Below are 13,980 nucleotides of genomic sequence, written 5' to 3'. Positions count from 1 at the left end.
TTTCAGTTTCCACGTCTTTTTCACTGTTTGGCTGGTTCTTGGTTTTATTTATGGAAGCAACGACATCGACATATATTTTGCGGAAAAATATTTCTCTGTTTCTTAATTTGGTTACAAAGGTTCTGTCTGCTCGAATGTTTTGTAAAATGTTTAAGAACGTTATTCAACTGGTTTGGCCAGTTTATTTTCAAAAACAGTTCATTTAAGTTTGATTTACCTGCAGTGGGACTTGAAAGAGATACGAAATCAACGTTTGAAAGGATGCCTTTCAGTGTGTCTATTTCATGATTTGAGATTAACATTAGTTATTTTTCATAAAACTAGATCAAGATTTACCCCCGACATCTTGAGGCACCTTTCACGCAGAGAGGTGTTGATGACAGTCCGTGATCCTTTCTGTGTAGTTAATATCCAAGGTATACAGAAAAGTTGCGGTTTCTTATCTTGGAAATATCAAAACATAATTGCTGAAACATGACGGTAATTAAATTAACAGTCATAATATTATTGACAGAATAAGAAAGACTGATAAAAAAAGTAATAAGATCTTCAGGTACTGTTGTCAAATATCAATATGGCGTTCCCATGAAACCAGGTTAGAATTTGGTCGTCCAGAAACTGGACTTGATCGGGTTGCCAAGCTCGGTGATTCTGTCGAAAATGATAAATAGAAACCACGCGAACAGCAAAAATATCACCAATATATAAGTGTTTCCTGTGTATGTTAGTTGGAGAAGTACCGAGCGAGAAGTACCTAGCGAGCTTCATGCTATAGACCAGTTTCTAACCGAGTGTGACTCTCTCACTGTGTCAGCTGGTTCTCTGCCAATATGTCTGGAGGTATTTGGCTTGTTACGTTACTGAGAACACTAAAACGCATATCTTGAGTTGACTACATGCCCAAGTCTCTGAACCGTTATGCTTGCTGGGTTTCAAATCGGATTTTCAGTTAAACATCAACATCAGATTAAACTGTATGGGTAAATGGCTCCGAAACATCCAAACTCTTTACAGAGGGGCTTTTGAATGTAAAACACCTACACTTTTGTGTTGTTTGTTTAATGCAGCTACAAGCAATATATAGTCTCTATGACAAGGAAACATCATTCCCGTACCTCTTTGTTGTTTTATGTAAAACATAAACCCCAAAGGAAGCCAAACAAAAACAAAACAACAAACATCTTTGGTCAAACTTGATATTCAGTTTGAAACTGACAATACACGTATCAGAGTTTTCATTAATGCTTCAATAGTTTATTGAAAACTCAATATTTCCCCAATGTGGACGATGGCTGCATTCGTCACCACTCGCCCCTTTCCGTAACCTCCAAGAAGATCGCTATTCGGCTTGTCCCGGAATAACACGAGTTGGTCACGAATGCGATGGCTGGTTAGGCGACAGTTGAGTGCCACATGAAAACAGATCCGAAGTGAAACTTTACGTTAATGTTACATCACAATTTATGTATCCCAAATGGATGGGCGAAGGGAGACACGATTATTTGCATATAATCAACAAAGACCACTAAGGTGTCACTTGTGTCCAATCGAACCTTGATGTTAGTGCTCCCACTATCATCCATTGGTTGACATGACATGTTCCAGAACCCATACGACGATAGTTGAGTCGCATGAATCAAGTGGCGTTTCGCGTTTCGCTGTCATCACCAGAACTGTCAACGTGAAACACAACACGCTGGAAGCGCTCGTTAAATCTCTGAAAATACCCAGCAGGTCTGTATTCCTCTCTCATCCACCCCCTACACACTTCCCTGGTGTATTTTGATGACAAAACGCGACCTTGGACCCGAACTTGGCCCCAATGTCCCCATTCCGTCTCCATGGTGACGCCGGGTCACACAACAGCCTCCTTCCTTCCTCTTGATTGCAAGAGTTGACTGAATTCAGGATCGTTTAATGTCAAAATACGATAAGTCTCTGTGTCTACAAACCCGTGAAGGTCCGGGTTAGAATATTGATCTTCAGTAACCCATGCTTGTCGTAAGAGGCGACTAACGGGATCGGGTGGTCAGGCTCGCTGACTTGGTTGACACATGTCATCGGTTCCCAATTGCGCAGATCGATGTTCATGCTGCTGATCACTGGATTATCTGGTCCAGACTCGATTATTTACAGACCGCCACCATATAGCTGGAATATTGCTGAGTGCGGCGTAAAACTAAGCTCACTCACTCACTCACTGTGTCTACAATAGTATCCCGGCTGTTTGAAGCGATGCATACACTGGTTTGAGTGGTCCAGAGTAAATCATTTACAGACAGGTGTGATGCAGCTGCAATATTTCTGACTGTGGCGAAACCAACATTCACTCAGTCATGCAATGTGGGGCAGCCTAGTGGTTAAAACGAAGACCCGGGTTCGATTCCCCACATGGGTACAATGTGTGAAACCCATTCTGGTGTCCACCGTGGCATTGCTGGAATATTGCTAAAAGCGGCTTAAAACCCAACTCACTCACTTCAGGGTGTCCAACACTGGAGTTTATGGAACAATTTAAACACTATATCCGAAACAACCGCTCTACTGTCGGAAGAATATATCTAGATTGTTTTACAGTTTCCATTCATAATACCCATGCAGGGGCGGTGAGGTAGCCTAATGGCAAAAACGTCCGCTTGTCACACCGAAGAGACGTGTTCGATTCCCCACATGGGTACAATGTGTGAAGCTCTTATCTGGTGTCCCCCGTCGTGATACTGTTGAAATATTGCTAAAAGAGGCGTAAACTTCTTTGAGAGGCATTTAGAAGTTGGGGCAGTAAGGAACGATAACAATATAAGAGGCGTAAAACCAAACTCACTCACTCACCCAGAACACTCATGCATGATTGCCGACTCCACGTCGCAAGACAGAGGAGCCAGTTACCCAGTTGGAGGTCTCTTAAACATTAACAACGTAACTGGCTGGTACTGATATACATGTTTAATTAGAAACATACCTAGGCAGGAATCATAATTACAGAGATGGCTGTAGAGGATTACATCTCTCAGTGATACATATCTAGAAATTAACGATACAGAGAGATACATATTGAGATAGGCATTGACTATTGGAGGTTTGCAAGAGGCTCATAAATGACCTTTGTTTATTGGGTAAATGTGTTTGCAAACTCGCTGAAGCATTCTTCCCTGTTTCTTCCCGAAGTATTACACAAAATGGAAATCAAGGTCACTTGGTCATAAAACCTTATGGCGCCACTCAAGTGATCATGTGTAATAATATCAGGAACAGACGCAGGAAAGACGCGTGGCTGACAGAAGATGGACGCGGAATTGACGCGGTGGACGCGCGTGGACAAATACGTGGGTAGATGCGAGGGCAAAAGATACATATATCTTAACGTTATTCACTTTGAAAGAATAAAACACCTTCTACTTATCATTTCAATACATCTTGACAATGTCGTTCGTATCACCCTGTAATTCTGGTATCTTGTCGATAAGTTTTGATTCAGTATCTATAAGCTTTTGAAATCGAAAAATGGAAGACAACCATCTCCATCTTCCATATTCTGGAAATACAGTTTTGAGTATGAGTGTTTTAATAGTGTTTCCTTTCTGGACGCACCTTCTACAGGTTGTGGTCTCTATGAACACATATCCTCGTCTTCTACATGGAAAAGAAACCTTAGGGTTTCAGTAGTCAAACCCCGTCCCCCGTTATTGCACCAAGTTCTGTATATAAGGCAGAAGTTAAATGGCACGCTTGCATGGACGTATGACAGCTTCAAGCTTGTGTAATAGAAACTGAATATATATTAGATCCTTCATTGCACTATCAAATGTCAGCACCATTCGTGAGAGTCAACTCTAATCACTAACGAGTCACGACCTCAAAGTTGAACTCAACGATATAATATGCACATCGTCCGAGAGATGAACTCAGTGAAGAAATGAATACACCTGTTTGTGAGAACCGCTAGTGTCTCCAGCCGTGGTTTATCCAGCGATATAGACTTCCCATATACATCCATTAAAATACCATCACTGTCTCTGCAGTTCTTGTGTGTTCAGCAATTCCAAAGTGTTTTCCTCAAAACAAAATGGCGACACATTTTTCTACATCTCGAAAACATGAGGAAAAACATCTTTGATCAGTCAGTCTAATCCATGCTAATCCGTCTTCAACGTGTGCAGAGACCAGTTAAGAAAACGACTGGCTTTCCAGAGAAAATCCATGAGAAATAAAACAATTTCTCTAAGAAGCTAATGGTAACAGGTATTTTCCAATATGAATTTCGGAGGTAAACATGCACATTTTTGTTTCTCCATCAAAGTTCCTTGATGCCTTCTTCTCACAAGTGTGACCGCTGACCCTTGGTCAGCCTGAACCGCTGCTATCACTGTAAGTGGGGGGCGTGGTACTGAAGCTGCGCCACAAAGTCACGTGCAGTGGTTAGAGACATTTCCGGGTCCAGATAGACATTAACAAACATTTTCGTCCCCCACGGGGGCATTGCTACTCCCATCTTCACCACTCGCCTGTTGAACGTCTTCGTCATGGGCGGAGTGGTTTTCCACGACCGCGAGCAGCGGCCAACCTGAAAAGAGAAGGAACAAGTTGTGAACCCTGTCGTACACAGAGTTGGACGACATCAGGGATATTCATGAGATAGGATGTGTAGCTATTGCTTGATCTGATTTGTTCCGGACAAACAATAAACGCGTTCGTATTCCTCGTCAGAATTGGCCGACGGCACCTCGAATTAGTCGGATTAGCTAACTTAAATGGGGATCAGGCGGGCAGGCCTTGCGACTCATCTGATAGTGTGGTACCGAAGGCTAGACTATCTCACAGTCACTGAGCCATATTATTTTCCCTTCTGCCTACATTTTTACCCCAATGTTACAGCCTTAACTGGAAAAAGGTTTTCAATTTTCTTCGGGTTCAGATGAAGGTTCTATATCTCTCATCTCACTGGTCTCATGTTAATTGACAGACCACCGAGATCTAGCTGTCATATAATGCTTTGCTTTCACCAAAAACTACATCATTAGAACGTGTTTGAACCACTACCAAATTGGGGTGACATCAGGTTTTAATAGTACCTCGACCGTTAGCACTCATCACAAACACACGCAAAGGCAAGTCAACAGTTAACATAAAAGACACCATTTTCCCGGACTTAGTTGTATGGATTAACGAGGCTACATTGTCTTCAGATTATACGTACCCCGAAGCACGAGCACGCTCCCCAGCAGATGGGGTTGAGGATGCTGATCTTGGACTGCGTTGTGGTACCAACTGAGGCCGACATCTCAGCACTGTGGAAAGTGTTCAGCGGAAGATTCTGGTAGAAGATGTTGTTGGACTTGGTAACTTGCAACTTGTAACCCCCCGTCGGCTTGCTGGTGTCGCCGAAATCATTTAATGACGAATCTGGAAATTGGACAGAGCGGATTTCAAAACTTTGATCTGCCTTGCTCACAGGAATCTATAGTCTGATATTGATATTAAACTGATATTAAACAGTGTATAACATATGTACATTATATATACACATTAATTCGTTATATTCGTTACTTCAAAATGGGATCTTTGCCGTTACAATAATACGACATGGTGCACCTCAATGCAAGATATGCTAGAAGGTCCTGATAGTATCCACGCAGCTATGGTCAGATTCCCCAGTACGTGAATCAATACAGAGTAAAGTCACATCTTGGGGCAGATCACTTTGCCTCATTTTGTACTGATATATTTAATTATTTATCTGATATTTTGTCACCTCAAACATTGTTTGACCATTTTAGAGAATAACGCATTTATCGAAGAGAAAAATATTCTGTTCCTAACATCCCCGACCTCTCCATCCCAAGAATATTGAATATACGTATTATGTTCCCCAGCTGTTGCTGGCTCATTACATCTTACCTGTATACTCACTGGACGTTGTCTATCACCTGAACACCTATACCATCTATACACTTCTAACTAAAGACCTGAAGACCTTCGATCAAATTGCGTCAAATTAAACGTAACGCACCCGTGAATATCTCCGCCGACAGTAACAACACCCTTTTATTGGTCAGACATATTCGCCCTCTTCCGATTGGTTCTTTAAGCATCTTGGAGCACTCCATGTCATAGAACTCAACGTTAGTGAAGTAGAGCCAGCATCCTCCCAGAAGCAGCTTCTCCCCCTCCACAAGCATACCTGCAAATGAGAAGACAAGTGTTATTGGTGTCTCTCTACAATCATACCTGCAAATGAGAATACTTGTGTCTCTCCACTAACACATCTAAACAACACAGCTGCTAAAGGTTATCCCAGGAATATTATCTGTTCATATTAATATATTTACATTTCAAACAAGGCAGTAATGTTGATGCCGATTCACTGTTCCCCGTCTTCATTGAATAAAGTTATTATTACACAACTTTAACCAGATTACGTTTTCTTAAATAGGAATGGGTGATGGTTAAATGGACCTAATCGAATTTAACACCAACTCATTAACTTTTCAGTATCAATAATGGTAACTCGGACTACTTTCTTTTACATACCTTCTGTCTATATCAATTAGTATTGGGAATTAGTGAGTAATGTGACCATCTGTATTTATATCAATAACATATTTTAAATCCAGCCATACAGACCCCGAAACAAATATATCCAAGAAAGCCCATGCAAGTCTAGAATATGTGGCAAGTCTAGATTTCCACAGTTTCAGACTGAAAATTAAGACAGTCTCTGGGCTCCTTTTCATTATATTTTAGGATTATTTCTTATGAACGGTGTTTTCCTGTAAAATATGTACATTTCAGAGACTAGATGTTAGTCTTCATATTCTGTTGTGTAAGGACAACATTCCTATCAGTATAGATTGATCTACACCTGATAATGCCAACGAGTTGGTACTGACACTGTGTGCTACAGACAGCCGGAAGTCAGGGAATGTCGAACTAGTTATTCCGAACCCTCAGGAATGTCCGCGACACGTGAATCTTATCGTGGGGGTGAGAATGTTCTAAAGACTGATACACACAGAACAAAGACGACCTGGCCTAAGCCCCTGCCATTTGGGTAATTCAACACATGGCACCAAGCACAGGATCAAAAGTTCATATTTACTTAACTCGTTCGTTGCAAATGATAAAATCTTTTACAAAGGCTTACAGGCGATGGGTCCTGGGCAGGTGGTGATTTTGTAAATATAATTATTTTTAAAATTTTGTGCATCAATTTTGACATATATATTTCTGAACACCAGAAGTAGATAACCTTCAAAGCTTAAAGACGGCACGGAATACCCAGTTGTCTAAAATATCACAAATTGTTGTAAAGAGTTGCTTCTCTTATTCGTTTCAGGATCTGCATTTCATTATTTCTGAACGGAAGGACACCGTTCCGCAAAGCGCTGAGGTGATCGTAACTCCCATACGTAATTATAGGATTATGATCATCGAAGCGTTAAGATCGCTTTGTGGAACGGGCCATGGTGAGAATCATTTGTCTGTAATCAACGAAACTGCAAATATGTTCGACCTCTGTCAGTGTGGACCCCGACATCAGGCTGACATGCCTTGCTATGACAGGAATACTGCTCAAAGCGGCGTTAAACCCAACTCACTCACTAACATCAGTAGCGAGTACAAAACATCGGTTACGCTTTTGTCAGGTACAAGGTGCCATTTGCCTTATCCCCACTGTTCCTTAATACACTCTGTGACTGTAGACTTCGGAATAATTTAAACAATAATTAAAACATCAGCCTGTACGTTTTACACACGAGGCAGTGGGCCAGTACACGATTACGTGCTTTCATTTCCAGGCAAAAAACCTGCATACTGTTCCCTGGAATTCGACCTTGAACATGACTGCAGTAAATATCAGCCCGCCACTCTAAATCTGTCCTACTGGGAAGCTTTGGAAACACGTGCACTCAGATAAACCCTCAATGCAAGTCCAAATACATTCCATTGAAATTCAGTCCCACTATAAAGGTTAATCTGCGTCAGATCTACGGCAATGGTCTCGGGTTCCATGTCTGGCCACTACCTGTTCAAGTCCCCATTCACAGTCAGTGCCGAGCGTACTGAGACGCTGTTGCAGATGAGTCAGTTCGACCTTCAACCAGATTCTTTAACTGCTATCACCACATCGAAAACAGTTTCATTAAATGTCTACATAAACACCTCCCTGCGACATATGACCTTCCACAAAGCTGGTGAAAGAATCCTATGAAGTTTATTGTACAGTTGTGATAAAATTCCTTCGTTCCAGAATTCACATCTCCTGCAGCCATCTTATCATACAAGGTGGAACAGTCAGCGTGCTGTAGGCGTGCAGACTCGCCTGCCTCTGCTGGAAGATTGGTGATGTCAGATGAGGTGCATAAAACCATACAGCCTGCATGTCAGTAGACTTGCATAAGTCCCTTAGGAAATGATTGCTTGTTTACGTCACATTTCCCAGATTGTATGATGACATATTGTCCTAATACAACGCTGGCATACTGCAGTTCACTTACCTAGACATGCTTTTTTTTTTGTAACCAGCCATAGCTTTACATTCATATAAGCTTGGAGAAACGTTGACTAACGCTTAGTCTCTGGATATATATATTTTTGATAGTAACAAATAATCCCATCTAAATTGAAAAGGAGCTCCAGTGGAATAAGAGATTCAGAACCTAGGGAGATCTAGAATTGCTTCATTTAGGGCTTTAGCATTGCAGGGAGGGCTAGGCAGTAGGTAAAATAATGCGGTTCAGGGACTGTGAGACAGACTAGGAGCAAGGCTAACATGTTATCTGCTTGCATCTAAGCTTAAAAAAAGCTTCGGTGAGTTCTCACTACTCTACACACTTCCTGAAATTCGACCATCTGTCTGCCGTCTATCTGTATGCCTGTCTATCAGTCTGATTGTATCTTCTTCAGACAGATCATCAGTCATCTCACTATAGATCACCCTGTCACGTCGTTCCATATGGTATTAAATTCGGTCCATGGATGCTGTCTACAATCTACTATTTTTTTCGAGCAAATCCGAAACCGATAAATATATCACAGGCCGAGGTTATGGAGCTGTTTTTAATGCGATGATGAAGCATTAACACCCCAAATAATATCATTGTGCCTGGTGAACAAGTTCTCGTCGAGAGGTCCGCTGCTGCAGGCGAAGACAGTAGAGTAAACACTCCACAATGAGGTAAACATACTTTTTCTGCACATACCGTTATTGCAGGTTCACCTAAACAGGGTCGGAGTGAAATGGCGTTACTCTCTAAACACCGAGTTCCGTAGGTGTGTATGTTATATGTTGGAGCTGATCTTATCATCACATATCGCAGTGCGACCAATCGTGTGGTAATGAGCCTCTACCAATAAAGAGAGTTGCTGGGCAGTTACTGCCTATACTCAGACGAACATACAAAATCTGCAAGTGTATTTTGAGCGTTTTATGACATAAGTTAATTCCCCAGCTAAATATTAGTCTCGCTATGTTGCAACTCCTTACTTTAGTTATAAAGTCATTCGTTATAACACGTATTTAAGGCCCTCATCGTAAGATGTCCATGTATAATTTGTCGAATATATATAAATAATCACTTTTCGCAGTTCAGGAGCCAAGTTTGGCAAAATCTTTATGTGCCATTTTAAATATAATGTACTTGCACCAGATCTTGCATTGAGATTCTATGAGTTTATATGTACCAACATTGTAGATACCAAATTGTAGATGCCAAATGTTCACTTACACTCATGACAAGATCAAAACACCTTAAGGAGTAATCTCCAAAATATATATAAAATTCGAGATAATTAAGGAACGTGTTATATTATTATTTCACGTTCACTACTGAAATAATTCAAATAGAGAATCCAATGTATATTCAAACATCGCTGTGTCGAAGTTAAAGGGACCTACATAAATACTTCGAGTTAAACGAAGTTTGACAAAATAATTGAAAAAAGAAAGAATAAAGGGACCAAACTTTTACCTCGAGATAACAGTAAGTTCGACACAACGATGTTTGCCTGAAATCCTTCTTACCCTGAATCAGTTGTTCGTATGACAGTGTTTCCCCGGCCTTCCTATAGAGATCTATCACCTCCTGTTTCAGGTTGCTTCCCTCGTCCAGAATGGTAGTATTGAGTCTATAGAAGTGTTTGTGGTCAGTGTAGGCCTTGTCCAGCACCGTCTGAGATGCTGGGTTGAAGTCGCTCCTTCTGAAGTCTTCATCTTCCTGCTCAGGGGGCTCGGAGTCTTTCTTGGACTTGAGAGGCTGGTTGACCTTCTGTGGGACGTATGTGGTGACATTGCCGATGGACTGGGGCTGGTTCTGGACGTGGACAGTGTGGGACTGACCGCCGGACTGTGTTGTCGAGGATGTGTGTAGCTGTGACGCTGGCGGTTTGGATGTCGTGTTTGAAGATGATACCTGTGAAATAATTATGATGGTATGAATAACTATTTTTCAAAAGAGAATCATTGGAATGCATAAGAGTTGCAGGAAAGCATCTTCACACGGTTTCAACATGGATAACCACTCAGACACAATATATTTACTCAGAGGAAACCAGTCGTAGTTCCATTCGCTAAATACCGAGGGATAGGCAGGGTAACAAAACTTATCGTCTCGTAACGTCATTTGGTACCATGTCGTGTGGGGATCAAATCACAGACCCTCCGCTCTCCAGTCAGACGCTTCCTTTACTTAACCATGGAGGCGGTCTTATATCATATTCCCTTAACGACTGACATTATAATATTCTGGGAGAGGCACGGTGGCCATTAATCTGTCCCACAGTCCGTGAACCGTCTAGATTTCCTCAGGCTCTGAATCTCTCATCGCACTTATTTAAGTTAAGTGGAACTGTTTGTTTCCATCAAAATTATATATATTCACTAAGCATGAGTCGACGGGGTGATGTACGATGCTTTTAGCGTTTCAAAAATGCCATTTGTTCTGTCTGAAAGAAGGAAATACAGTTTCTGGATCCATGAACGTCATCTTTCATAACATTCAACACAACCAATCAACGAGAAAGAATGATGTATTTGTATATATTTTGACAATCATATTCATTACAACAATAACGTCACGACACAACAAAATAAAAAAGGACAATCTTTTAAACATCTTTACAATGCTGTCTATTATATGACACGCCTAATCGTGTTTTCAAGTCCATTTGAATGAATCATGGTCAAAACCACACCAAACAATTATGATCACCTTAGAAATCAATCAATATATTGTTAGATAAAGTTCAGGATGTGTCGGATCAAATCTTTGAGGGGCATTTAGAAGTGGAATGCTCAAGAAAAGCAAGATTGAAGGACGTCAACTTCTTTATTGTGAATAACACGACGTTTCGGAGTGTATGGTTGCTCCTTCATCAGGTAAATGGTAGGGAGTATTCCCCTGATGAAGAAGCAGCCATACACTCCGAAACGTCGTGTTATTCACAATAAAGAAGTCGACATCCTCAAATCTTGCTTTTCTTGTTCAGGATGTGCTTTGAAAGAACCTTTCATGTAAATTCGGTTCCCCATAATCCTTACATATTGAGGGTGAATGTATGATTGCTTCGGCACGTATCTAAGCATGGCGTGCTGTAGGCAGGTAGCGACGCCTAACACACAGCATGTTTTTTATCAGCGTGTTGGGAGTGAACCCTTGCCCCTGGGTGCACAGACCTGAGAGCATGTTGTGCCTCTCTGAAGCTGTCACAGACACTCAGGGTGAAGGGCAGCGAGTGATTTACCCTACAGCTGTGGGTACAACAGTGTAATTCACTTACGGGATTGTTTACAGGTTTAAGTGCTCACTTGTTTACGTAATGGGTAACAATTACACCGTATCAATCTTGGTGCTGATAACAGAATAACAGAGTTAACCCACTTTCAGGTTTCAAGTCCATTTTTCATTCTTGAACCCCACATACTCTTTCACCTTTCGGAGAGGTTCTTTCATTTTAAAATAGGTTATTTGCTATATTCATCTGGTTTCATCAGCATCTGTAATTCCTAAACATGTTATATTCTTTCTATACAAACCTACTCCCAGGAATAAGTCTTATTAAAAATACATATCCTAAAATAGACACTATCATTCTAATGGAACCCAGATTGCTTATTTGTCCTTTTCCTCAAGAGCTGAGACAATTCTACATTTGAAGAGGAAGACTTTATATGGATATACAACTTCTTTATTGCAATAGATTTATATCCATAAAATGTGTTCCTCTTCATCACACCAGCTTCTAAATGCCACTTAAAGAAATAATTCTGCATCTGAGTGGGATTTAGTTTCAAATTATAGTCTAGTTTCTGGGAGTCAGACCTACCACTATAAAAGTTCGACGACTTTAATATCTACATAATTCCTTGCCTTCAATCAGTGTTTTTATTTAACACTCAGTATTATTCAAGCTAGTCTGTAACTAATCTAATCTAGACCAGCCATCCGGCGATTGTCATCATGAGCATTGATCTACTCCACTGGGCTACGATGACATCCATCAACCAAGTCAGCGAGCCTGACCACCTTACGACGAGCATGGGCAACTGGAGGCAATTCGTTTGCGAACAGTCCAACAGCAGTCTAAGTGTAAAAGAATATACCAGTAGTTTTGGGTGTAATTACCAACAAGCGAACCACAGGGTTCATGTCCGAGATATCAGCATGGAGTGAAGTGGAGCACGACGACCATGATATTGGTCTTGAAACCTTAGAAGGTGAAATCAGACTGAACGAATTCCAGCGAAAGGTTGCTGATAAAAATATACAGCATGTGCATGTGTGTACACGTGGTGGAGATGAAAGGGTCGATGTGGCGCGAGCTGGGCGATAAACACATAAACACCCTTATAAATACGACAGTTGGTATGGCCCACGTTAACGGTTCGTAGTATGAGCCCTGCCTGAACATCCCTGCCTGTGTGTATAATGGGGAATGAGCCATGAACCTTCTCCAGGCTTATTAGTTTCACATGGCAATATCGCTATTAGTCGTGGCAGGAAACCTGTTAGTATTTTACATCTCGATTAGATGTAATGAATTTTTGTGTGAAAATATGTTTTATAATGAAGTTTCGTTGTAATAATAACAGATATGAATGTGTCTTTGTGTATTGTGAATATTATCATACTAATCTTTTAGTGTGTATGTGATTGCTATCACCACACACGGTGCAGACTGTAGACTAACAACTAGTCTCTGAAATGAACATATTTTACTGAAAAATGTTCATAGTAAAGAAAAATATAATATAATGAAAAGGAGCCCTGAGACTTTCTTCATTTTCAGAAGCTGAGGAAATCTAGACTTGCCACATTTTCTAGACTTGCGTGGGCTTTCTTGGATATATTTGCTTCAGGGTCTGTACGAGAGACTATGCAGACTACATAAAATGCTTTTGTCATGTACTCTGAATGTAATGTTGCTGTTGTCATACACTGTGTATAATTTTATGGTGATGTTTTTATCATACACTGTGTGTATAGTGATGTTGTTATCACACACTGTGGATATAATAATGCTTTTATCATACACTGTGTAAATAGTACTGCTTTTATCATACACTGTGTAAATAGTACTGCTTTTATCATACACTGTGTAAATAGTACTGCTTTTATCATACACTGTGTATATGGTTATATCACTCTGAATATCGTAATGCTTTTGTCATACACTGTATATATGATATTGTTATTATCATACACTGTACATATGATAATCCTTTTATCATACACTGTGAATATAGTAATGCTTTTATCTTACGCTGTGTATGATATTGCTCTTACCATACACTGTGTATACAACAATGCTTTCATCATACGCTGCGTTTATAATAATACATTGTACTTTCATCATTCACTGTGTTTATAACAATACTTTCATCATACACTGTATGTAATGATGCTTTTGGTGCGGTGGGGTAGCCTAGTGGTTAAGCGTTCGCTCGTCACGCAGAAGGCCCGGGTTCGATTCCCCACATGGGTA

General features: G+C 40.7%; 1 protein-coding gene across 2 annotated transcripts in view; it reads right to left on the bottom strand.

The window, feature by feature from the left end:
* Positions 1–2,928: 2,928 nt before the first annotated feature.
* The window catches only part of LOC124275758, a 43,771-nt gene continuing 32,719 nt past the window's right edge, over positions 2,929–13,980 (bottom strand). For both annotated transcript variants that reach the window (XM_046711417.1, XM_046711416.1), the window contains exons 3-6: positions 10,022–10,409; positions 6,008–6,178; positions 5,195–5,400; positions 2,929–4,561 (exon numbers count right to left, since the gene is read on the bottom strand). In XM_046711417.1, coding sequence (XP_046567373.1) covers positions 4,361–4,561; positions 5,195–5,400; positions 6,008–6,178; positions 10,022–10,409 — 966 coding nt within the window. In that variant the 3' untranslated portion in view covers positions 2,929–4,360. The remainder of the gene's footprint in view (positions 4,562–5,194; positions 5,401–6,007; positions 6,179–10,021; positions 10,410–13,980) is intronic.

This window comes from Haliotis rubra, unplaced genomic scaffold (assembly GCF_003918875.1).
Source record: "Haliotis rubra isolate DU_JTF1 unplaced genomic scaffold, ASM391887v1 Scf202, whole genome shotgun sequence".
In the NCBI taxonomy this organism is placed as follows: domain Eukaryota; kingdom Metazoa; phylum Mollusca; class Gastropoda; order Lepetellida; family Haliotidae; genus Haliotis; species Haliotis rubra.
This window is presented reverse-complemented; position numbering and strand designations above follow the sequence as displayed.